The 23,708-nt window shown below is 39.3% G+C and overlaps 1 protein-coding gene across 1 annotated transcript; it reads left to right on the top strand.

The window, feature by feature from the left end:
* Nucleotides 1-7: 7 nt before the first annotated feature.
* LOC137293737 (thiosulfate sulfurtransferase-like) lies at nucleotides 8-22,452 on the top strand. Its single transcript, XM_067824449.1, has 8 exons — nucleotides 8-140; nucleotides 2,521-2,686; nucleotides 4,456-4,651; nucleotides 7,011-7,106; nucleotides 15,710-15,851; nucleotides 16,335-16,433; nucleotides 18,225-18,349; nucleotides 19,786-22,452. The coding sequence occupies exons 2-8, from the start codon at nucleotides 2,532-2,534 to the stop codon at nucleotides 19,843-19,845; spliced, it is 873 nt and encodes a 290-aa protein (XP_067680550.1). The 5' UTR covers nucleotides 8-140; nucleotides 2,521-2,531; the 3' UTR covers nucleotides 19,846-22,452.
* Nucleotides 22,453-23,708: the final 1,256 nt, after the last annotated feature.

The raw sequence follows: 23,708 nt of genomic DNA, 5'->3' as shown, positions 1-23,708 counted from the left end.
AAGTTGAGTGTTGAATTCCAAAACATTACAGGTCAAGGTCACGCATAACTCGCCTGGCGTTGCGATCACGTCAGAAAAGCAGTTCGCATGAGCTGCACAGTGTCGGAGACACGTCTTGTGGTTACCAGCAGCTCTGTGGTGTGAGTATTCTTAGTTGTAACTGCTTTGCAGTAGATGACACAGTTAACCATAAATGCAGATACCACGGTATCTATCACGTCTGCTGTTCCCTGTTGGCGAAGGGAGGCCGGACTCTAATCTGTAGCAGGCACCAGCAGTCAAGTTTAAGCTGCGATTGTCACACCGTGGTCAGTAGGTCAGCTCAAAGTGCTCGTCAGTTTGTGTATGTACATTTTAATAGCAGTTAATTGTATGGTCAAAACTGAATGATATAATACCATATATCTCAGGTAGTTTCCAGTCATGTTGTGTCGTGAGGACGTTATCTACATGTCCATTTAGTTGATAATCAGCAGTTAACAAACAAATAGTAATATTGTCCCTTGTCATGTTGTCCTGATGTTAGTATTGTTATCAAGAAAATGACACATATTTTATGAAGTGACATTCTCAAGCTCACAACAGTTTTATATCAAATATAGATCTTATACATGTAACATTTTCATACTGTGTAACATGAAACATACACGAACACGTTGCAATTAATGTAGAATGCTAATATTTTATTAACTTTTGAGTCAATATGAAATGGATGCCACTTAGTTACTGAAATGTTTCAATTAAATCCATGCATTAATATTCTCTGTGTGTGGGTTTCAATTATATGCTTCACCTGCTGTTGTAAATGTTTACGTGCATACCAAATGGTGATCATATATATATAGTATTCAGTGATGCATGAGCTACAGCAGTTCCATGTCAGTTGTTAACAAGTTATTGCTGTAATGTAAAACATCAAAATTGCCCTCTGTAAATTTCAGTTTGAAACCATTTCTCAACACCACGAACATTGTTATATGTTGTCTAAGCTAACATGCATCTACTCTCTGTGCAAGGAAAATATTTTACTGGAAAAAAATGTTTGCTTGGACTGCATTTAGTGGATTTGTTTCAGGGTCATGAAGTATAAATGCATGTCATCAGGATTATTAGAATCACAGTACATCAATGATCATGTGTGTTATTAAAATTTGATTCATGTTTGAAATAATTTTGAAGTGTGATGTCACACCTACCACACTTTCCATGTTATGGTAGTATATCTGTATGCTCATACGACATGTCAACTGCTCATGGATCGTAATAATCTTGTATTATATTTAAAGATAAGGGTCTTAGATTACAAACAATAGGAAAGTTCTTCCATGTGAGGAGCATACTGTAAATTGACAAAGTTCAACCCTGACAGTTCTATGTCAAGTTCACCTTTTGTGAAAGCAAGTAAAATTGTTGACAATGCAATTGTAAATGCAGGAAAAGATTACTTTGTCTCCTAATATGTCAAATTTGCACTTAAACATTGCTAGACAAAATTAGTCAGCTATTCAGTTCTAATTTGTTTTTGCTAGGCATTGTCTTATACTTAGTGATTAAGATTAACATGTGTGATTGTCTTGTATACAGTGCTAGAAATAGCAATCAGCTGTGCGAATGCACAAGTTTCGATAGTGCTGATTTAGTTAAAACATACCTGATAATGTATAGAGATCAATTCGGATGCAGTGATCTTCAAGATATAGTATCTGAAACTATTGTTTTATAAAGAGAAATATGCTTTAGCATTGTGTCAGTTTAATTGCAGGTTGTGCTGTATAAATGTAAAATATTTATAATCAAAACCAAGGTTATGCAACAGATTTTGGGTGAATTGATGGATAGTTTTTATACATGGAACAGTTTAACCGGTCACTGATGAGATTTCACACACTCTTGCTATTTCAACTGCCTAGGTAGTTTGTTGACATATGATCATCCAGCTACACTAATTGTGACTTTAGCGAAACAAAATAATACTACACTTCATTTTGAGATGTGAGTAGGCACAATATGTATGTACATTGTGTTAACACAGTACGGAATGTCCACCATGTCTGATCACATAATTTACATGGACTAGGAATAATTGTTTAACAAATTAAGAGATGTCATTGTCCCTGGAAAGTTTTGCACCTGAAGTTCATTCACAATATTAACAAAACTTTCCATTCAGCAAGACTTTCTCAATTTACCATACCTTGTGGTGTCACTGGAAAGAGACTTCTCTCGTGGAATAAGGCAAACAGACCAGAATGTCTTCAGGCCTTGTCAGCTATTGTGTAGTGTAAATACACAGACAGAACATTCCTAATAATGTCCCTTTAAATTCTAAGATGTGTTAAAGTATTTATATCCATCTAACAATTGAAGACATTATATTGAGCAAGTAAGCAGTTTGGACCTATAGGTGGTAATGTATGTCTGTTGCTTCCTGGTGTTTATGATGATGATGATGATGATGATGATGTATGTGACTACTGTTATACAGAATGATATCATTATCTCGTATGTTTTTGTTTTCAGATACTTTAACTATGACAGTTATACGACTTGGAACCTTAGTCTCTACCAATTGGCTCCGTGAGCAGTTAGCCTCAATCCAGCATAATACCAATGGGATCCTACGAATCTTAGACACATCCTGGTTGCCAAAACCTGGCATTGATAGCTACACCGAATTCTATCAAAAGTTAGTAATCACCTTGTCATTTCAAATTTGAAAGGTTACATGTGATGCCACTTTTAAGACTATTTCAGTTACAGCCATGTTGTGAAGGTAGCTAGTTTATCTTTGATATAATAATCTGGTACAGTTTCTTGATATTTGTCTGACATGTGCCCTAGATCCATTGCTGTTAGTATTCTGTTTCAGAAGTGACATCTTCATTTTAACCTCTCATATCTTAATACAGAATGTTGCTTTTGACATGAGTGTAATCTATTTGAAAAGGTATTTTATCAGTATCACATTTAATGTTAGACTGAAGTGAGGCTATAGTGGCAAATTGGATGAACGTAATCATCATAATAGAATGGCAATGACTACCTTAGATAATTAAGGAGTGAGTCTAGTTTTACACCTCACTCAGCAACATTCCAGCAACATGGCAGCAGTCTGTAAATAGACAAGTCTTGACCAAATATTCGCGTGATCAACAGCATGAACATCAATCTACTCAGTTGGGATACATTGACATGTTAGTCACCTCTGCTGATCATCTTGGGTTACTGAAGATCATTTGTAGCCTGGATATTCACAGGTAAATAACTGATGACTAGGGTCTGGCATGAGAGTCAGCCTGAAACTTTTACTGCCCTGAATAGTGATAACATAAAGACACCGAATATGTTGCTTGTGGCAGTTTGTAACCCTGTGCACAAGAAGGCCCATCGCCTAATGAACTACTTCCAAAACAGTCCACGAGTGAGCATCACAGATTATTTTGTCATGGAGGCATGAGAAAAAAAGAAGGTTGGTTATCCATTCAAACAGAATGGAAAGACTTGAAATTTATTTACCCATTACCAGAATATTCCAGCATAGATTACAAATCAGCATAGAGTGCTTATGTTGTCTTTGCCAGAAGATTAGATTGCAAGTGAAAGGAAGATGTTGACTTGCTTAAAACGTTTGAAGAAATATTATGGCTGTTTATCTGATGGAGTGTGTGCATGCTGTATCATTGTGAATGGGATCCTGCACACAATGGTCAGATTTAGTGGTATGTTTGATGTCGTGGAATGATTGTGATTCAATCAGACACTGGTTTGTCTGACCTTGACTTGATTGTCACCTCCTTCAGGATGGTGGCCAATTGATTCTTCAATAATCCAGTTAATTTTAGTTAATTTGATAATGAATGAAAAACAACAGTTGTCCTGTGATTACACGATGCCATTTAGAAAGTGGTCAAATGCAACATATGTCATATTTGGGATTTCACTTTCTTAGTAAAGTACAAATTCTAGTACTTTTTCGGTTGAGTCCCATCCGGGATTCGAACCCGCACCCTCAGAGTCAGGCACCTAATCGCCAGCACACAAAGTCAGTGGAAGTGGAAGTCGCGGTGGCTTAGCGGGCTAGGCGGCTGACTTTGTGTGCTGGCGATTAGGTGCCTGACTCTGAGGGTGCGGGTTCGAATCCCGGATGGGACTCAACCGAAAAAGTACTAGAATTTGTACTTTACTAAGAAAGTGAAATCCCAAATATGACATATGTAACAGTTGTCCTAAAGTTATATTGATATACTTTATTGCTTTACATTGTTTTTGTGTTATATTAAAGGTGCAGGGGTTTACATTGATGCATCACTAAATGCATTTAACAAGCAGTTGTTATACATTAAATTTTCTTGTTAGTTGCCAACTTCTAGAATACCAGTTAAGATGAGCGCTCAAGAACATGGACTGTTTCGACTATTTATTGCATGTTTATTTTTTGTAACTATCTTGCTGCAGAAGTCATATCCCTGGATCTAAACATTTTGACTTGAACCAGTGTGTACAGCCAACGCCTCTGATTCCCCGCAATCTCCCGGACCCCAAGTGTTTCACTGATTATGTCCAGGGCCTGGGCATCTCTAGTGATACCCACATCATTGCCTATGATAGATTCAACACAAGACCTTCAGTGCGGACATGGTGGTTGTTCAGGGTGAGTGAAAGCTCACCTTTGGGTCATTTCTCATGAAAAAATACCCATTCTTTTATGTTATAAAAGTGACCGTCTGTAAAGAATATGCTGTTTATGTTTCTGAACAGTAAATTTTACAAACCAACCAGTTAAATCAATGCAAACTTGACTCACTTATCTGCACGAAGCTTTGATCTTCCACTGATCGTGTAAAGCAAAGACCGAGTGTCCCACATGTTGTGATGCCAGGCAATGTCTGCTAATACGGATTAATTACCAATCAGCAGAGTGTTAATGGTGATTAGTGGGTCTATCTGACAGTGGGTGAATTGTAATTGGCACAGTATACTGTTTCAACACTAGTACCCTCGTTGTTTGTTTAGGTTGACTGAGACTAAAATAATTTGGGATTCATATCAGACTGATACAACTGCTATCATATAACACTGATATATTCATGAAGGTGACTAGATGGCCTTCACACCATGCACCCATATGGATAATCAAATCTGGATCTTTGACGTGGCAAGGAAACTTTTTAACATTTTATCCACAGACTGCTCCACTGCTCCAGATGCAGGATGAAAATAAAACCTTGTTTGGTGTGCAGATTCAACATTTCAAAAGTGGATTAATTATATGCATAACAGGGTCCTCCATATATTAAATTTTGATATATTTTTGACAGGTATACATTTTTAAATGCACAGCAGACATATATATTTTCAATAGAATAGTCATGGCCAGTGAAGTGAAATGAGCTATAGTCACCAGTTGTGGACAGTTTACACAACTGATATCTTGGTAGATCCTATGCAGATACATGACGTTTAGTAAGCACTCACTCACTCACTCAGACTGATTAAACAGATATGCTGTTATTGGCATGTAAAGATTGCATTGTTAAACATATTATTGATTTCATAAAACAGCAGGTGCTATGGATGCAATGAACCAGTCCAGTTAATCTCGTATTACTCTATTTGCAATATACTTTTAATAAATGTGTGAATACATCTGATGCCAAGTTGTTCAGTATCCCTTGCATAACAGATCATAACATATGGTGAATCTAGCTTCCCCAGTGTATTAGCACATTTGTCCATGGGTTCTTTGCATTATGTCACAATACAGCTGTGTCTAAGCAAATAGGAAGGGTGTATGTACTTCAGTATTTGTCTCCAATATGAAATATTACATTTTCAAACATATGTGGCCAGTTATCTTAATTTATGACTAACTCATTATGTGTATATATATGCTTCATATTTTGGGGACACAGGAGGCCGTAGTGCCAAAGGTACTGTAGTTAACTTGCAGAGTTGCCTCCCTTTGACGTGAGCAGCACCCATGAATCTAATTTGAACCCTATAATTTTGTTCAGCTAAGGATGAAAAGCTGTTCAATAAATGATCATAGATTGAACTTGCCCTTATTGGTTGGCATTATAAGGAGGTAAGCACAGTAGTTGGAAGAATGAAACAGATGCAAGTGTGGTACATGATGAGCGTTAATTTAAATCAACCCTATTTGTTTTCAGTGATTCATTTAATGTACCTACCCTCTTGTGATACACACCAGTAATAGGGATTTCAAACTATGATCGTTTGTTAAACAACTTTTATCCTAAGTTGAATAAAATTTTAATATTTAAATGTTTTATTGGCAAGGTAAAATTTTGAGGATTTGCAATCTTAATGTCACCTTATTTGATGTACTTTTTTGTGTAAAGTGAAATTCATCTGTACGTTTTCACTGCAGACAGACTGTAGTGCTATAATATAAGTTGTTCACTGGTCATGAGGGGGCCATGGACTCATGTACCCCTCAAGATTTGTTCATGTTCCTCGAGCCCGCAGGCTCTTCTTACCAAACACCTGAATTTTAATTTTGAACTGTTTGAATGTGAGGCGAATCACCATTTTGCAGATGGCACAAGGTAAACAGATTTAGAGTAATCTCCCTTCCATTGATTTTCAATCACAAAACATCAGTAATTTCCATGCTTCATGTGTGATTCAAAGTTATTCAAGACAAAGAAGTACTACCATGAAGCACCAGAAGAGTTCGGAATTCCCAGCGGTGTACATTGAAAATAATACATCGCCTGTAAGCGGGGTACATTGAAAATAATAGAATAGCGCTTAGCCAATCAGAAAGCGACATTCATGTGTGAGGTACGATAATCTTAAATGTAACTTTAGTCCCCACTTCATCCTTGCCCCAAATCACAAAGTTGTGTAATCTACCTTTTTCACATACATTACATTCATTGTTGAAGTGTCCACTACTACAGGCTTGAAAATAATACTCAGTTACAAAAGAGTGTATTGAAATTGTTTTGAACCATAGTAACCTGAGTTCCTGATATTGTCTTCAGTTGTATGGCCACAATAAGATATCGGTGCTTGATGGAGGTCTGAAGAAGTGGGTGGAGAATGGATATGAAGTGACAGACGAAGAGCCTGAAGTCAAGGTGAGAAGGTACCCTTGTGACATGGACCAGGTGCCACATTTCTCTGGCCAGAATCCTGGGTTTGAGTCCCAGATCATTTCAAGGTACGACAGTACCCATACCAGCTTTCTGCAACATGATAATGTAATGTGTACACAAAGGACTCTATATTCCAATCTTACTCTTTTTTTCCTTTTGAAAATCTTCCATTGTGGAAATGTTTTAGTCATTACTGTTTCTCACAATGTCAATCACTGGATTATGTTTCCCGCACTATATGAAAGGTGAAGGACATAGACCCTGTTCTGACTGGTTTGCCACATGGGCCTGTAGTGTCCATCATCTTTCCAAGAGTTATACGGTACATGATTCTCCAACCAGACACTGCACTGACTACGGCATGTGATCATACTGGTTTGCTTCAGTTAGTCTGCTTGTTTGTGTTCCTGTATATTGGCTTCAGGACTTGTGCTGTTTGTTGTTCTTATTATCCCCTCTCCTCATTCAATTATGTGCTACTTGTTATCAATTACCTGTTGTTATTATTAATCTGCATAGGTACGTTTCATCATCTGGTTGAAGTGACTTTCTGTTTGGTGACCCGTGAAGGTCCAGATGAGAATACTTGGCCTCAGTAACCCATGCTTTTCATAAGATGCAGCTAATGAGATACAGTGATCAGACTTGCTGACTTGGTTGACACGTCATAGGTTCTCAGTTGTGCAGATCAGTGCTCATGCTGTGAATCAATGGATTGTCTGGTCCAGACTCGACTATTTACAGACTGCCGCCATAAAGCTGGAATATTGCTGAGTGCATTGTAAAACTAAACTCACTCACTCCCCTTCAGTATGGTAACAGTGTAAGAATCTATATCGAAACATAACTTTACATGTTAAACAAGAAGTTGATATCCATACACTTTGTTACAGCTTCCTCTTCATTTGAGAGCATCCTTACACATTCAGGGACATCTTTCTTCAAGTTATGCACAGTTGTTACTTGATGTCTCAGGATCATTCAAGGTTATCCCATCCCATCCTTTTGCTATTTAGCAATGAAGTGCACCATATCAGCTATGATTTTGGCAAGATAAATAATGATCAGTTCCCAAGATCAGCGAGCGAGCGAGCGAGCGAGTTTAGTTTTACGTCGCACTTAGCAATATTCCAGCTATATGGCGACGGTCTGTAAATAATCGAGTCTGGACTGATGACATGTGTCAACCTAGTCAGCTAGTCTGACCACCCGATCCCGTTAGTCGCCTCTTACAACAAGCATAGTCACCTTTTATGGCATGCATGGGTTGCTGAAGGCCTATTCTACCCCGGGACCTTCACGGGCTCTCCCAAGATCAGCTGTCAGTGAGGCATGTCCGTGTACAAGCCTCTTGTCAACAGGTTTCGTCACTTGTGGGAGCCTTAAAACATTCATGTTGCTTCAAGACAAGCTTCTTTTCATGCCCAACCTAGCATGTCATGTCATCTCCCCTCGGACTGCCCAGCATTGCCACTGTAGGGGGCCTGGGCTTTCTGTTAAGTGATGAGAGAATTTCTGTTCAGTTACATACAAGGGGTGTCCCAAAAGTGGTTGGCCTCACCTGGACAGTTATAAAAATGCAACCATTTTTATGTTTTATTTTTAAACATATTATCTGTCAAGCTCAAGCAAATTGTTTTTGCCATGTTCCAGCCTCACAATCTCCATTCTGTTTGACTTTTTACCTTGGTACTCAAAAAAACCCCACAAAATCAGCAATAAATGCATCACTAACTTCAGGAAACGTAATATGAAAGAAACATTTTGTGATAATCAGAAGTCCTCCAGAATCAAACATAGATATAAAAGTGCATAAAACTGCAATTTGAAAATACAATCGCTTTTTGAAACCCCCACTTTCAGATGACGTATTCAAAAGGATATAACTTATTCGAATGTTTTCACTTATTCATGCATGATGCCAAGGGTTCAAATGACATACTGAATGGTCACACAAGTGTCAGTTCTCAATATGTTGTAAACAGTGCCAGCTTGAATATCTGGACAACATGGTTTTGAAAGATCAACATGGAGATGTCTTTTAAAAACATCCTCGTCTAAATATAAATCAAGCAATCCAAATCTTTGAATGGTGTTTATGACATGAAGTCATCCATACCATACTGAACATATTTTATACCAAATCATCTGAGCACATGCCATCATCCAAGAGGTACCAAATGACAGATTGTTTTTCACTTTCTGCATTAATGTTTCAAGAAATATTACACCCAGTGTGTTGTGATGACAAATATCTCGTTAACCACATAAACTAAATATGTGAAATATTCGATATGCCTTTGCTAATGATTCGTTGAAAATAAAATAGAAACTTTTCTAACATTGGAAATCAAGAATATAGTGAGGCTGACCATTAATAGGACACCCCTCGTATGTGTAGTATGCAGTGACAGTCAGCACCATAACAACAGGTTGTTGATAACAAGTAACACTACTATAAACAAATCACACTGACTTGGCTTTGTCTCTGGACCCCGACCTAAAGGATCTCAGCTTAGGATCTGTTCTCCAGCAGGACAGGATCTCCATCAGCATCCATCCAGTTCTGAATCAACTTATTTCATCTGGTGGAATTGTCATCAGTACCTATGGAAGCACTATCTGAGCCTATGGGCAGCTGTTTGCAAGACTTTAAAGGGAAACAAATCACCAAGTTTTAAATTTCAATATGGGTTAACTGTTTTTTCCTAGAATCAACACTTGCATATTATGGACTATCGTTTTGACTGGGGTGACTTGTATTCAGCTTTGGGTGTGTGCAGCAACATCTGTCAGAGGATTTACAAGGTGAAAGGGTTTGGTAAGCAGAATCTGGTCAACTGATGATTACATGAACTGTGTGTCTCAGTGAGTGTGGTTTAATGCAACCTGTAGCAATATTCCACCAGTGTCATGGTAGGGGGTACCAGAAATAGGCTTCACACACAGTACTGAATCAAACCCAGATTCGGTGGGACAAACAAACGATTTAACCACTTGGCTACCTCCCATCGGTACTTAGTACAAGCACAAACATTTTACCAGAGAAATAAGCACTATGTAAATATTGCATCGTTACACAATGAAGAATAGTCACTTGACACATGGCTGTAATATTTCACATCCTACATAGCTAGATGACCCTTCCATGATGCTACTGATCATTTAACATTCAGTTCATACTACATGTATTTGGTCTTCATAAGACCTATTGTATGTTACGGAATATGTTAAGCATTAACATGTATACTGTGTATTATTTTCTCAATGTCACCCCATATGTGCATTATGTGCATTATGTGCATTATGTGCATAAGGAACCGCTGAATCATGCTATTCTCTGTCACACTTTCCAGCATAGTGTCATGGATGGAGGAATTCACATTTACAGATGGCATCAAGCATTGATATACAGTCTGTCCTGATAACATGTTCATTTTTTACCATTCTGACAAAATGTAACATATTTTCCATTAAGTATGGTTTGACATATTTTAATCGGGTGATTGTTTTTATGTTTAGTTGTTATTATCTTGAATTACTTATCATATGCCAGAAATCTATGATCGTCTGTTTGAATTCAGGATTGCCCAGATTATGTTTCTAGTTTTTTTAGTACCATACACCTGCTTGTGACTTTCATCCATGTTGGGATTAGGGGATGAAATTCCCTAAAGGTTCAGCCACACCACATGGTTGGTTAGATGTAAAACTTGCCAGCCCTGACCAAAACATACTTGCCTCGCACATAATCTGGGTTTGACATATTTTAACATTCAGTTGGAATTCATCATTTATTTCTAGGAGTGAATTAATAATGATTTATTATCCTGAAAATATGATGAATATCTTCACGATAATATATATGTCTAAGGGACCGTTCATAATTTATCACCAGGGGGAGGCGATGAGGATTTTCAGAGGGGAGTAGGGGGGGTCATTCATTTTGTCCACAGAATATATATAATTTTTAAACTTATCCTATCTCACGATTTGCACTTCTCTCTCTTGCTCGTAGGATTGCAGATAGAGCTAGGAATGCATCTGTTGACCAAGGCCCCGCTCCTACCAAGAAACCACGCCTGGATCGTCCTACCATCACGGCTCATTTGAAATCCCCGCTCTCCGAGGCAGAGGATTTTTTGGACGCTTCTTCAGATTCTTAACTTTTGGAAGATGTTCAGAAGCTTTTGGGGATGCATTCTTCACCTGGCTCAACGTCTCAGGCTGGCTCTAGGGTAGTTGTTATGGTTCACCGATCTGCATCATCGATCTGTTTCGTCGGAACGTTCAAGTTTTAGTCGGTCTAGATTGCCGGACAAGTTTGTCTCAAATCCATCTCGTAGATCGACTGAGCAGTCAAGTTCACCCCAGCAGAGTGACGTTGGTCGTCAGTCTGTTTCTATTGATCGTACCAAACACGTATTGATTCAAATGGTGGTATCAGCACTTCCTACCGTTTGGATTCACATCGCCAAACTGATTCACCAGATCGAATCAGTTCACATCGCCGAATCAATTCACCAGATAGAATCAATTCACCTTTCCGTGATGTTTCATATCACCGAACCAGTTCAGTACACTGTTCGGTTTCACTTAAACATACTGAGGCAGTTTCACAAACCACGGCTTCTAGACGAAGTGAGTCATGGGATCAAACTGATTCAGGTACATCTGGTTTGCATCATCAATTTGATTCGTTTGCTCATCCCAATTCATGCCACTTATGTGATTCGCATCAGCGTTCTGGGGTTGCTTCACTTCAGCGTTTAGGTTCACCTGCTCTCTCTCAAGGTCATCCCATCGGGATGGTAGGTCAGGCTCTACTAATCGATCCAGATCACCAGGTCATGTCAGGTCATCCCATCCTTCTGTCTCCCTGACTAGTCAACATGCTACTGTTCGTTTGATTTCACCAGTTTTTGGTAACATGTCTTCCACCGGTGTGTAACATCAACCATCAAGGCTCGACAGGGTCAGCAGCTCTGCTTCAGTGGACGTTTCGGTTTTACCACCTAATTGATTCTCTTCACATTGTGGCAAGAGCCCCACACATTCACGGAGTGAGGAATGTCATAGCCAACGCCTTGTCTCGTCCCAAACGGCGGTCACCAACAGAGTGGATGTTACTGCCTCTGATATTTCAGTCAATGATCTACCCAGTATGTCAACCAGAAGTAGATCTATTCGCCACTTGGTACAACCATCAGCTTCCATGGTTCATACCACCTATTCCGGATCCTCAGGCGTGGGACCATGATTGCGATAGCAATATCTTGGGAGGACTGAACGCCTACGCAGTTCCTCCCCCAGCTCTCCTTCCCAAAGTTGTTCAGAAGTTACTTACAACCAGCAAGATTCGTCTGGTCTTGGTTGCACCCTTTTGGCCAGCAAGAAGTTGTTCGTCGATCTAAATCAGTTAGCAGAACCGAATCCAATACTGCTACCAGCCCACAACGACTTACTTCGTCATCGTCATTCAGACGTGTACCACAGGTCACCACAGACCCTGGATCTGCACATATGGTGCATTTACAGAAATCTCTGAGAGCTAAGGGTTACTCTCACAGAGTAGCTGCACACAGTACTTCAGCTCGATCATTGTATGACAATAAATGGAAGAAATTTGAACATTATTGTGGTATTAGGGGAATTATTTCTCTCACCACTGCATCAACTCAAGTTGTTACCTAATTTCTACAGCATTTATGAACTAAGAGGAAGCTTAAAGGTACTACATTGGCAACCCATTTGGCTGCCAGTAATTCGGTTCTTGCCACAACTACTGGAACAAAGGTGTCTACTACTCCCGAGCTCCAGTCTCTGCTTCGCTCGTTCAGGCTTGCTGACCAGTCCAGGAAGTTCAGACCTCCTGCATGGGATTTGTCAGTTGTCCTCCGTCATTTAGTGTCCACTGACTATGAACCATTACATGATAAGGCGTTTGAACAGATAACGTTCAAAACTTTCTTTTTAGTAGCATTGGCTACTGCGGCTCGTATTTCAGAGTTGCATGCACTTGATGTGAATCGTGTGCAATTTGAACGAAAACGGCATGGCTGAGTATTTCTGGGATTGCGTTGCGACTTTGTCGCAAAAAAACAACAACAGTTACCAGGACAACCAGATAGATTTTTCACTATCCCCCCTTTGTCAACGATTCTTGGGCCTGATGATGTGGAAGATTTGTCTCTCTGCCTTGTCAGAGCTCTACGGATCTTCCTAGCTGCCTGCCAAGATCGCTGTCGTCTTGGTAAGAGGCTATTCATCCCGCTGTCATCTATATCCAAGGCTGAGGTCTCACGGACAACCTTATCTTTTTGGATGCGTGCTACTATACTGAGGGCGTATGTTTTTGCTTGACTGCCACCCCCAGCAGCATCCAATCATCATGAGACCCTGTGCGTTAGCCTCTACGATGGTTCTACACAGCAACTGTTTCTTGACGTCCATCATGGAGGGTTGCTTTTGGCGCTCCTATACAGTGTTTTCTTCACATTATCTGCGGGATTTATCGGGCACTGATGTCCAAGGCCTTCACCAGTTCGGACCCCTTGTCTTGGCCCAGCAGCTGTCATTAGCCCATCAACGCAGATGAGGAAGAGTGCGTTTATGCTTTCTTTCTCGTGTACATGCTGAATAAAATTTGAACTTTGTTTCTGAGTTTTGTTCTGAATTCTTCTGGGAATTGAACTCTTCACTCAGTTTATTGGGTGATTGCTTTTAGTGTCTTTATGGATCTACAGTAGTTAGATCCTGTTTTTGCGATGTAGAAGAGTTCAACAATCTCGCTTGCTGACGTCTACTCCTCGGAGCAATCACGTCAGTGTAGTGAGTCCTTCCCGATTTCCTTTACGGATTTCGTAGTGTTCATAGCTCCTAAGTTCCTTAGCACACTTTTGTGGTCTTACTGTGGTAAGTAGTGGAAGCCATGTGGTGTTGTTTTGGTACTGAACGTTAAACTTGTGAGCTTTCCGATTCAGTTTCCTTTTCCCCTCTTTGTGATGCGGTCTGCCGGGCTGTCTTGAAGCAGGTACGGGCCCGATTACTAGTCATAAGACTTTAATTACGGGGGTACTCTGATAAATCACGACGAAGTGAGATGATTCGCCTAGTTGCGTCTCCTTGCATATGAGAGGGTTGCAGCTGAACACCACATTGCTCAGGAGTACCCACTCCTTGGGAGCGATGGTGCCTAGTAAGCCAAGGGGTTCAGGAGAACCCACCACTAGTTCTATACTGTCAGTGCTTTGAGACATAGGGTAATCTGCAACCCGCTGTCCAACCGTGGAATAAGTGCAAATTGTGAGATAGGATAAGTTTAAAAATTTGGAAATTTTAACTATAAATTGTATATTTATATACTTATCCTATCTCACGCGATGTATGCCCACCCAGCCTCCCCACTACACAGATTAAGACGTGGGCTCAAAGAAAAGAATGATCTCTCTGAGGTAGTCATGTGGGTAGATAGGGGAGCATGCTGCATGCTCAGCATGGGCTAAGGGACCCGTCCTGTAAGGAGAGCAGCCTGGGGAACACGGGCATATGGACAAGAGAGGCCTACAGGAAAGTTCTAATTCGTTCCACTCAGTGTCGAGGCAAGAGAGAGAAGTGCAAATCGTGAGATAGGATAAGTATATAAATATACAATTTATAGTTAAAATTTCCAAACTTCATTATAAATGATAGCTGAGGTAAAAAAATGTAACATTAATACTGAAACTATTAAGTATGCTACCATGGAGTCTCACTACCACTATTATTATGTAAAGAAGCAGGGAAGAGGGGATCATCTGACCAGGATGTGTGTTGCAGACAGCGGTTAGGGTCGGGCTGGGGATAGAAATATCAGACAATAGAGACGTTTTCAACACATATGAAAAAGCATAAACAATCTTTGAGACAATTTACAATTATGTAAAATTTTCAGGAAACAGGGCAATAGCCTAAAAGGTTTTCTTTTTCTATTTCTGTTGTTTTTCCACTTGCTTTTACTTTTTTACCGGGAGATATCGCAAGAACCATTCACTGGATTTTGTTGATATGTGACACCAAGACGCATATGGGGAAGGCGCAGAGCAGAGGTGATTTTGTTGATCTTCAAATAATTTTCAAAGTCACAGCAACACTTTGAAGATTTCAGCATGTTAACCTGCATGTTACATGTGTCAGGGAGATATCTCAAGAATGGTTCAATGGATTTTCTACGTACTCTTTCAGGTCTTCTCTTGAATGTTTTTTTTGATAAGCAATATCTTTATTACTTTTTTTTTCATATTCATACACCAATACATTCATGTCAAGGTCAAAGTGAGTCTTGAAAATATTTGTGTGTTTGAACATCAAGAGTGGTTGACTGGTCGTGTGGTTTTTTTTACATTTCACTTCATCTTAAACTACGACCTTCACTTTCATTACTTCTCAAGTTTGATTTGATAATTTGCAGCAGGGGTTTATGTCACATTGGAGGCAACTGCTTGTTTTTATCATGACATGGCTGAAATATGTGACTCACTCACTCACTCAGTATCACACTGACGGGTTAATGGGACACACATCAAATCCCAACATGTCTGTTTCAGAGAGGTAATTTTGAAACTCGTCTCAATCCCAATTTGCTGCGTGATTACGACGCGATGGTTGACAATGTCCAAACAAAGAGAGAACAAATAGTTGATGCCCGTGATGTGCCAAGTTTCATGGGGGAGACCGATCTGCCTCCAGGTAGCTATTGTTGACGTCTTCATACCTGAGTCCAAACAGACATCGGTTCAGTGCAATCTTTAGTCATACTTATTCTGTCTTGCTGTTTACTGATATTTTGCATATCAAATAGCATGATTACATTTGGCAAGTCATAATGTATAAACAGAAAGATGCTAAGATGGTTAAAAGTTCAGGATATGAAATTATTTTAAAAAGACACGTATGGAAGCAAGAGATTTTTTTTATTCTTTTAATTTTCCTTCTGTTAACCAAGCTAGACTAGATGGTAATGTTCCTGTCATCATAAGGCAGTTTGTCTTGTATCTTTCCAAAGGGAGTTGAGAATGTTGCTCACTGATCCATTGATCAGGAAATAGTACAGTTTAACTTGCTTTAGTTTTGGATCTGATTCAGTGCTATTATTCTGTATTATTGTTGCTGTTGGAACATGGTGTGGTGTTTCTTTTATTATTAATGCAATTATTATTGTGTTTCTGCCAGAGATCAAGTCTGGTCACATTCCTGGAGCAAGATGTATTCCATTTGAAGATATCTTCAATCCTGATGGGACATTCAAATCTGAAAAAGACCTCAAGAAATGTAAGTCTACTTGCAAAAATACATAGTTAGAAGTTTATTCAATACTGAATTGTCATGTTAATTCCTATTGTGTTTTAGTTCTTTTTTTATAATGTTCGAGTTGTATAATGTAACTAATCAAGTCTGGATCAGACAAACCTGTTACAGACAGGTATTGCAATACAATCAACAGGTACATAATTCTTCAGAACTGATTACCCCTGATTACATAGTTGTCTACATTGTCATAGCATTATGACTCTCTTTAGTGTATGTTAGAGTATGGGAGGTATGATTGATATAACACTAAGATCACTTTGAGAATGTGGGCCCCAATCCTAAAAATACATTCATAGGTCACTAAGACCTTAATCTTACCCAGAATCCCAAGCAGGGTAACACATTGTAATGACTTCATTACCTCGAGTTCATGGGTTTTGTACAGTGTTCGACCTGTAAGCGTAATACATAGATAGTTGGTGAAATTATAACTCATGTTCTAGGAGAAATACCACCTTATGGACAAAATTCATGGTGAACTTATAGACAAAATGCTAAACTTGGGAAACAGACTTCTAAATTGTTTCAAAATTAACTGTGTACGAACTTATGTACAAGTTTCACAGTGAACTTGTAGATAATGTGTTAGAATAGAAAAGTGGACATGCAAATTGTTTCAAAGCAAAAGTGTAACTTGCAATTCACCTCCACTCGACTTACCACGTACTGAAAGATTTGTCCATTTCAGAAAGGATGAACTCACAGATTATTCATTTATAATGCATGTAGTATGTACAAGGGATCCTGTGAAAGAAATGCTAATCTGTCCCACATTGTTTTACTGAACACTTTATTCACTAGAAACAAGAGAATGAAGACACTTGGAAACATTCCAAAACCCGCAGCAAATGAAAATATTTTTTTAGCCAGGCATATGCCTTGTAATAAACACCATTGAGGTAAATAAAAAATGTCAGCATTTCACTGTGTACTAATATTCATCATAATATTAATTATTGTCAGTCAATTCCAATTTTAAATCTGTGTCTACTAATTTTACTTCTAGTTTGTCATGGAGCTCACTATAAATTGTGTCTATGGGTTGACAATGTCTACAGTATCTTGGAATGCACATACATAGTGCAAATGTAATGTGTTATATACACTTATGTGGTCTACTTTTAGTCAAGTAAGGAAATATGGCCACATATAACTCAATCCATCCCTGTACAGGAATAAAATGACAATCTGACTCAGAAGCAGTGTATGAAATAGATGGATGCAAGGCTGTAACACTATTCATAAGAAACAGCCTGTTATGGCAGCTTGACTAATAGGTGGATGTGTGTAATATTACTGGTGATGGATTGGTTGGTTACTTGACGCCGTGTTCAAGCAATGTGGCAGCAGTCTTTTCTGGAACAGACTATCCAGTGATCAACAGCATGAGCATCAGTCTACTCACTGGGCATACAATGACATGTGCCAACTAGGTCAGCAAGGCTGACCACTTGATCTGATTGTCTGTTATGACAAGCATGGGTTGCTGAAGTCTAGTGCTAACCCACAACTTCACACGTTTACAGATAGAGGAATATTGAGTGTGCATAGTGAAGATGATGTACTTTCATCTTCTGGCTGTTGTGTTGAAGATGCTTTCAGAAAAAATTTCTTGTATGTCAGATATTGTCAGGATGTAATATGAATGTGTAAACTTATGAACAGTTGATGACGCAATATGAGCATAGTCCAAACCAGCAGTCTGTGTGTTTTATGCATGTATGTTTACTTTGAGAGTTATCTCCCTTACAGTATTTGACCAGGCTGGCATTGACCTTGGCAAGCCACTTGTAGCATCTTGCCTGGCAGGACTGACTGCCTGTGGCCTCTCCACAGCTGCTCACATCCTTGGAAAGGAAGTTGTACCAGTGTATTATGTGAGTAGAAAACTTCACAACTCATAAAGGGTCAGAGGAATGTCAGAAACCTTATGATAGAAGGGTTATGCTTGAGGGCTTTCATGGGTTTGGGGGGTTTTTTTCAACACAGCAAACTCAGCAATATTTCAGAATTTCATGATAATGGCTGGCAAATAAGCAGACGATCTATCGATCAATATTGTATGCATTGACCAAGCAATCAACCATTCTGACCTCTCAATCCAATGGTCATCTTTCAGCCAATGTTGGTTGCTCACACCCAGATTGATTCTTCTTGCCCATGGGTTTTTTTCCAAGGTTTCAAAGACCCACTTCTAATGGATACAATGTGTAAAGGCCATTGATGTGCTGAATATGGCTGAAGTTGTTCTCAGTCACTTTCCAGATTGAACCCTGTTAAATGCAAAATACTGCTGACTTTCTGTGGTATCTTATGTAGTGAAAACATCTGTAAAAGATCCCTTCACAATCATTCTATGTGGGTAATAATTAAATATACTTTGGATTAGATGAGTCTGTAAGTAGAATTTTTTATCAAACCTTTGTGATAAAGCTAAATAATCAGTTGGCTCACCAATTTTTTGGTGAAAGACTACAGAAAAGAGTTGAACATACAAAAAGACTTCTTAGAAAACGAAGAACAATTTTCAGTTATATACATATATACAATTATACATCTTCAAAAATAACTAACATTATGAGCATGAAAACGTTGGCTTTATCAATTTTATAACTTATGTTTTCTTGAGTAAATTGTGCCATGCACACAACTAGGAATTAACTACATTAACTAGTTATAGTACTTATACCGTATCCATGGACAGTTCACATATACAATGGGCCTGTAGATTGTTTGAAAACTGCAATATGAAAAATCATGTGCCTCTGACCACAGGTGTGGAATTGTTTGAAAGAAATTGTAATGATTATGTTCCTGTGAATGTATTTTATACCCACATTTAGCTAGTACTGGTAATGATCAGTTACTCAAATGGGAACAGAAAGAACTTGTTTTGGAAAATTGTTGTAATTGGAAACAAGATACAGATACATGTGCAATATCTTACTTAAGTTGCAGCATCCAACTAACAAAATACTATGTAATCATTTGAAAAATACTGTGTTAAAGGCAAACCTACAAGTTAAAGGTTAGATTTATTTGAATTTATGCCTTCAATTCCTTTATTGTTTTGAACTAGCATGTTCATTCTGCATCAGAATTAAAGCATGAGCTGAAAATTTGCTTTGAGATTTCAGTTCTTTACAGATAATAATCTACAGTTGAAAAGTGTAGAGTGGTATTATAGGTGTATTTTGAATGGTTTTCTTATCTTGCCCCTCTGGTGAATGCCCCGCTGTATTCACACTGTTTGGTATCAAACTTTATCATTGAAGAGTTGTCCCCCTTTAACTAAGACAATGTGTATTTTCAGGGCTCCTGGATAGAATGGGGACAAAGAGCAGATGCTGATTTGTGTGTCACGGGCAAGTGAAAGCAGCCATCACTAGGATCTGTATTGACATTATATGCAATAATCATACGATGCATTTTTATTAGACATTTAAAGGCAATATTCAAATGGATTTTCTATGCAGAACATGCATTGAAATATCAGATCACTGTGATAAGGTGCTTGATGTCCCATGGACTGTGTCAATGGCTGTTGTCTGCAGTAAACAAGGTTGTGTCTTGTACACCCTACTTTAGTCATAACGATATATCGGGATTGTATGTATGGACATTTTCAACTATGTTCTGCATGTACTGAAGTCAAATCATCACATTATTTTCACTTGACTGAATGCAGACTCATTTTTTTTGTTATCATTTATAAACAGAATAATGTTTCATTCATTCTTTGGTCACTGAGAAGATGCTGAAATTGATTGATTGTGGCAATGTTGTGCATATTTTACACCATTAGGAAGTATGACGTAAACTGCTGATAGCATACATCACATGTAAAATATCACTAGTTGGAGGCAGGGAGTTACTTGTAGCAATGTCAGTAGATCACCCAGAGTGATCACTTGTGGGCTGAGTGAACACTTGAACCACTACATGCTAGGAAATCTCTATTGTGAAAATGATAAGTTGGATAACGAGACAAAATGCTATGTTCTGTTGTGATGTGTTGATACCCATCATGCAGTGGTGTTGTGTGTGTTTTTTCTAAAGGGTACTTAGAGGCAAACACTTTTAGAATATCAGCGTTTTCACAATGAAGTCTCATGGACATAAGTAGTGTTAGATGTTACAGACACGACCTACTAGGGTTTGTTAGACTCAATATAGGAGTATTATGAATAATACTGAGCTTAAGTCTACTAAGAGTGCACTCTCGTGGAGATAACAGTAATACAGAGCTTAAGTCTACTAAGAGTGCACTCTCATGGAGATAACAGTAATACAGAGCTTAAGTCTACTAAGAGTGCACTCTCATGGAGATAACAGTAATACTGAGGTTAAGTCTACTAAAAGTGCACTCTCATGGAGATAACAGTAATACTGAGGTTAAGTCTACTAAGAGTGCACTCTCATGGAGATAACAGTAATACAGAGCCTAAGATTGCATAGACTGCACTCTCATGGATAACTTTGATAACAAGTGTAGTCACATGTTCAGACATGTTGACTGTTCCTTCGCCATTGACTAGTTTATCAATCATTGATATCAGTAATTGTTATTATTGGGTCTGTTTCACTCAGTATGCAAGAACTCTATTTCTTGCTGATAGCAGGATGTCTTTGCCATGTCTGTGTATATTTTGACAGCAGATTTATATCTAATGATATGTGTGAATGAAACCATAGCAGGTCTCTTTTGACACTGTTATCTTGAGCTTCTGATTTCACATTAGTGCCTTGTATACATATTTTTAAGAAGATTTTACTGAATGAAGGCCTGATTACATTTTGCAATGACTTCATAGCTTGACTACATTGCTCAGGGCCCCGTTTCACCAAACTCTCATAATCCAAAGATTTCGTAACTTTTCTCATAGCATATCCACCTCCTATGTTACAGTATGCCGGGTACAAATGCTACGAAAAAAATTACAAGATCCAAGGCTTATCAGAGTGTTGTGAAACAGGCCTCAGTACTCCAAGGTAAAGCAGTTACAGGAAAGAGGAACAGTTTTTTATAGATACACATCTTTAATGCAGTGGATGTGATGTTTGGATGTAAATGCTAACACTTGCAATAACGAAGTCTGACCATAAGAAATTGTTCCTGTTTGTCATATCAGCTAAATGCCTCTAAAAGGAGTTGTTATAGAAGTAGGCGTAGTTCTAGCAATCACTAGAGCTGCTACAACAGACCAGTGGACTTAGTCGCATAGTTATCCAGGATACTGTATTTCTATTCCATTGTATAAAATACCATGAATGTTTCACTGTCGCCTTGATTAGTGTAAGCTGTAGAGGCATCTAGCTACTTATACAGCAGTGAACAGCCAAACTATGGAACATGTACTCAGTTTATACAATTATTGACATGGAAGTTACAATCAGAGACACGAATTCAGTAAAGTGGACATCATAATGATTAAAACTACCGCATATACATTCGAGAAAAAAATGAGCAAAGTGTTTGCTGTCTCTATAATTCACTGTTCGACTCAGTTGTAAATGTAGTCAGTTTGATCATAACAATGCTCACTTTGTGGGATCTTCTCTGCAGCCTGTGCTGCTATATCCATTAAGGTGTGCTCATATTCCATTGTCTTGTGGTTCCTGTCTTCTTGCCTTGCCAATACAGTATCATCCTATACTCAGTGACCACCTTCTGAAATCAGGACATTGGACCCAGTATTTGTATAAATGTGTGTTGATTATCTGCAAAAAATGTACGTCAAGCATGGATGGCATGTATGGATTGCCATGACTACTCGACATGGATGTAAGTTAGTATGCCCTAGTAATGTAGATGAGTGTGACATGTTCCATGCTGGCATGTGGCAGTAGGTCCTTGTAGTCATGTCAGAGTAGCTTTTACAACTCTACCTACAATAACTTGCTTTTTAGTCCTTTTATAAGAAGTTGATGATGTTTTATGTCATCTAAAATATACTGAAAATAAACCTTGTATTGAGTATATCCCACATGTGTTGTTACTGCTGGTTACCATGGTGAACTGTCACAGTTCTCTGCTCTGGTGAAAACCAACTGGAGAGGCAAGGAAATGGCGCTTGATAATGGAACTTCTCAAGGTTTGTTCACCTGACATCCTGAAGGTGAAGGTGTCATATATATAGAGAGAATATCACCCAGGTCTCTGCTGATATCAAACATATCAACAAGAGTATCCAGCATCCCCACATGGCACCAGTATCCCCAAGTGGAACCAGCATCCCAACATGGTTCCAAGATCCTCATATGGAACCAGCATCCCCACATGGCACCAGTATCCCCAGGTGGAACCAGCATCCCCACATGGCACCAGTATCCTCAGATGTAACCAGCATCCCCACTTGGAACCAGTATTTCCCAGAAGGAACCAGCATCCCCACATGGCACCAGTATCCCCAGGTGGAACCAGCATCCCCACATGGCACCAGTATCCCCAGGTGGAACCAGCATCCCCACATGGCACCAGTATCCTCAGATGTAACCAGCATCCCCACTTGGAACCAGTATTTCCCAGAAGGAACCAGCATCCCCACATGGCACCAGTATCCCCAGGAGGAACCAGTATCCCCAGGTGGAAGCAGCATCCCCATATGGTTTCAATATCATCAGATGGAACCAACATCCCCACATGGCTCCAGTATCGCCAGGTGGAACCAGCATCCCCAAGTGGCTCCAATATCCTCAGATGGAACCAGCATCCCAACATGGCTCCAATATCCCCAGGTGAAACCAGCATCCCCACATGGCTCCAGTATCCCCAGGTGGAACCAGCATCCCCACATAGCTCCAATATCCCCAGGTGGAACCAGCATCCCCACATGGCTCCAATATCCCCAGGTGGAACCAGCATCCCCACATGGCACCAATATCCCCAGATGGAACCAGCATCCCTACATGGCTCCAATATCCCCAGATGGAACCAATATACCCACGTGGCACCAATATGCCATGATTGAAACAGCATCCATACATGACTCAAATACCCCCAGATAGAACCAGTATCCCCACATGACACCAGTAACCCCGCATGGAATTGATATCCCCACATGGCTCCAATATCCCAAGGCACAAATATCCCCACATGGCATCAATATCCCAAAGATGGAACCAACATCCCCATATGGTTCAATATCCTTAGATGGAACCAACATCCCCATATGGTTCAATATCCTTAGATGGAACCAACATCCCCACATGGCACCAACATCCCAACATGGTACC

Source organism: Haliotis asinina, chromosome 8, assembly GCF_037392515.1.
Source record: "Haliotis asinina isolate JCU_RB_2024 chromosome 8, JCU_Hal_asi_v2, whole genome shotgun sequence".
In the NCBI taxonomy this organism is placed as follows: domain Eukaryota; kingdom Metazoa; phylum Mollusca; class Gastropoda; order Lepetellida; family Haliotidae; genus Haliotis; species Haliotis asinina.
The sequence above is the reverse complement of the archived record's forward strand: the minus strand, read 5'-3'. Positions and strand labels throughout refer to the sequence as shown.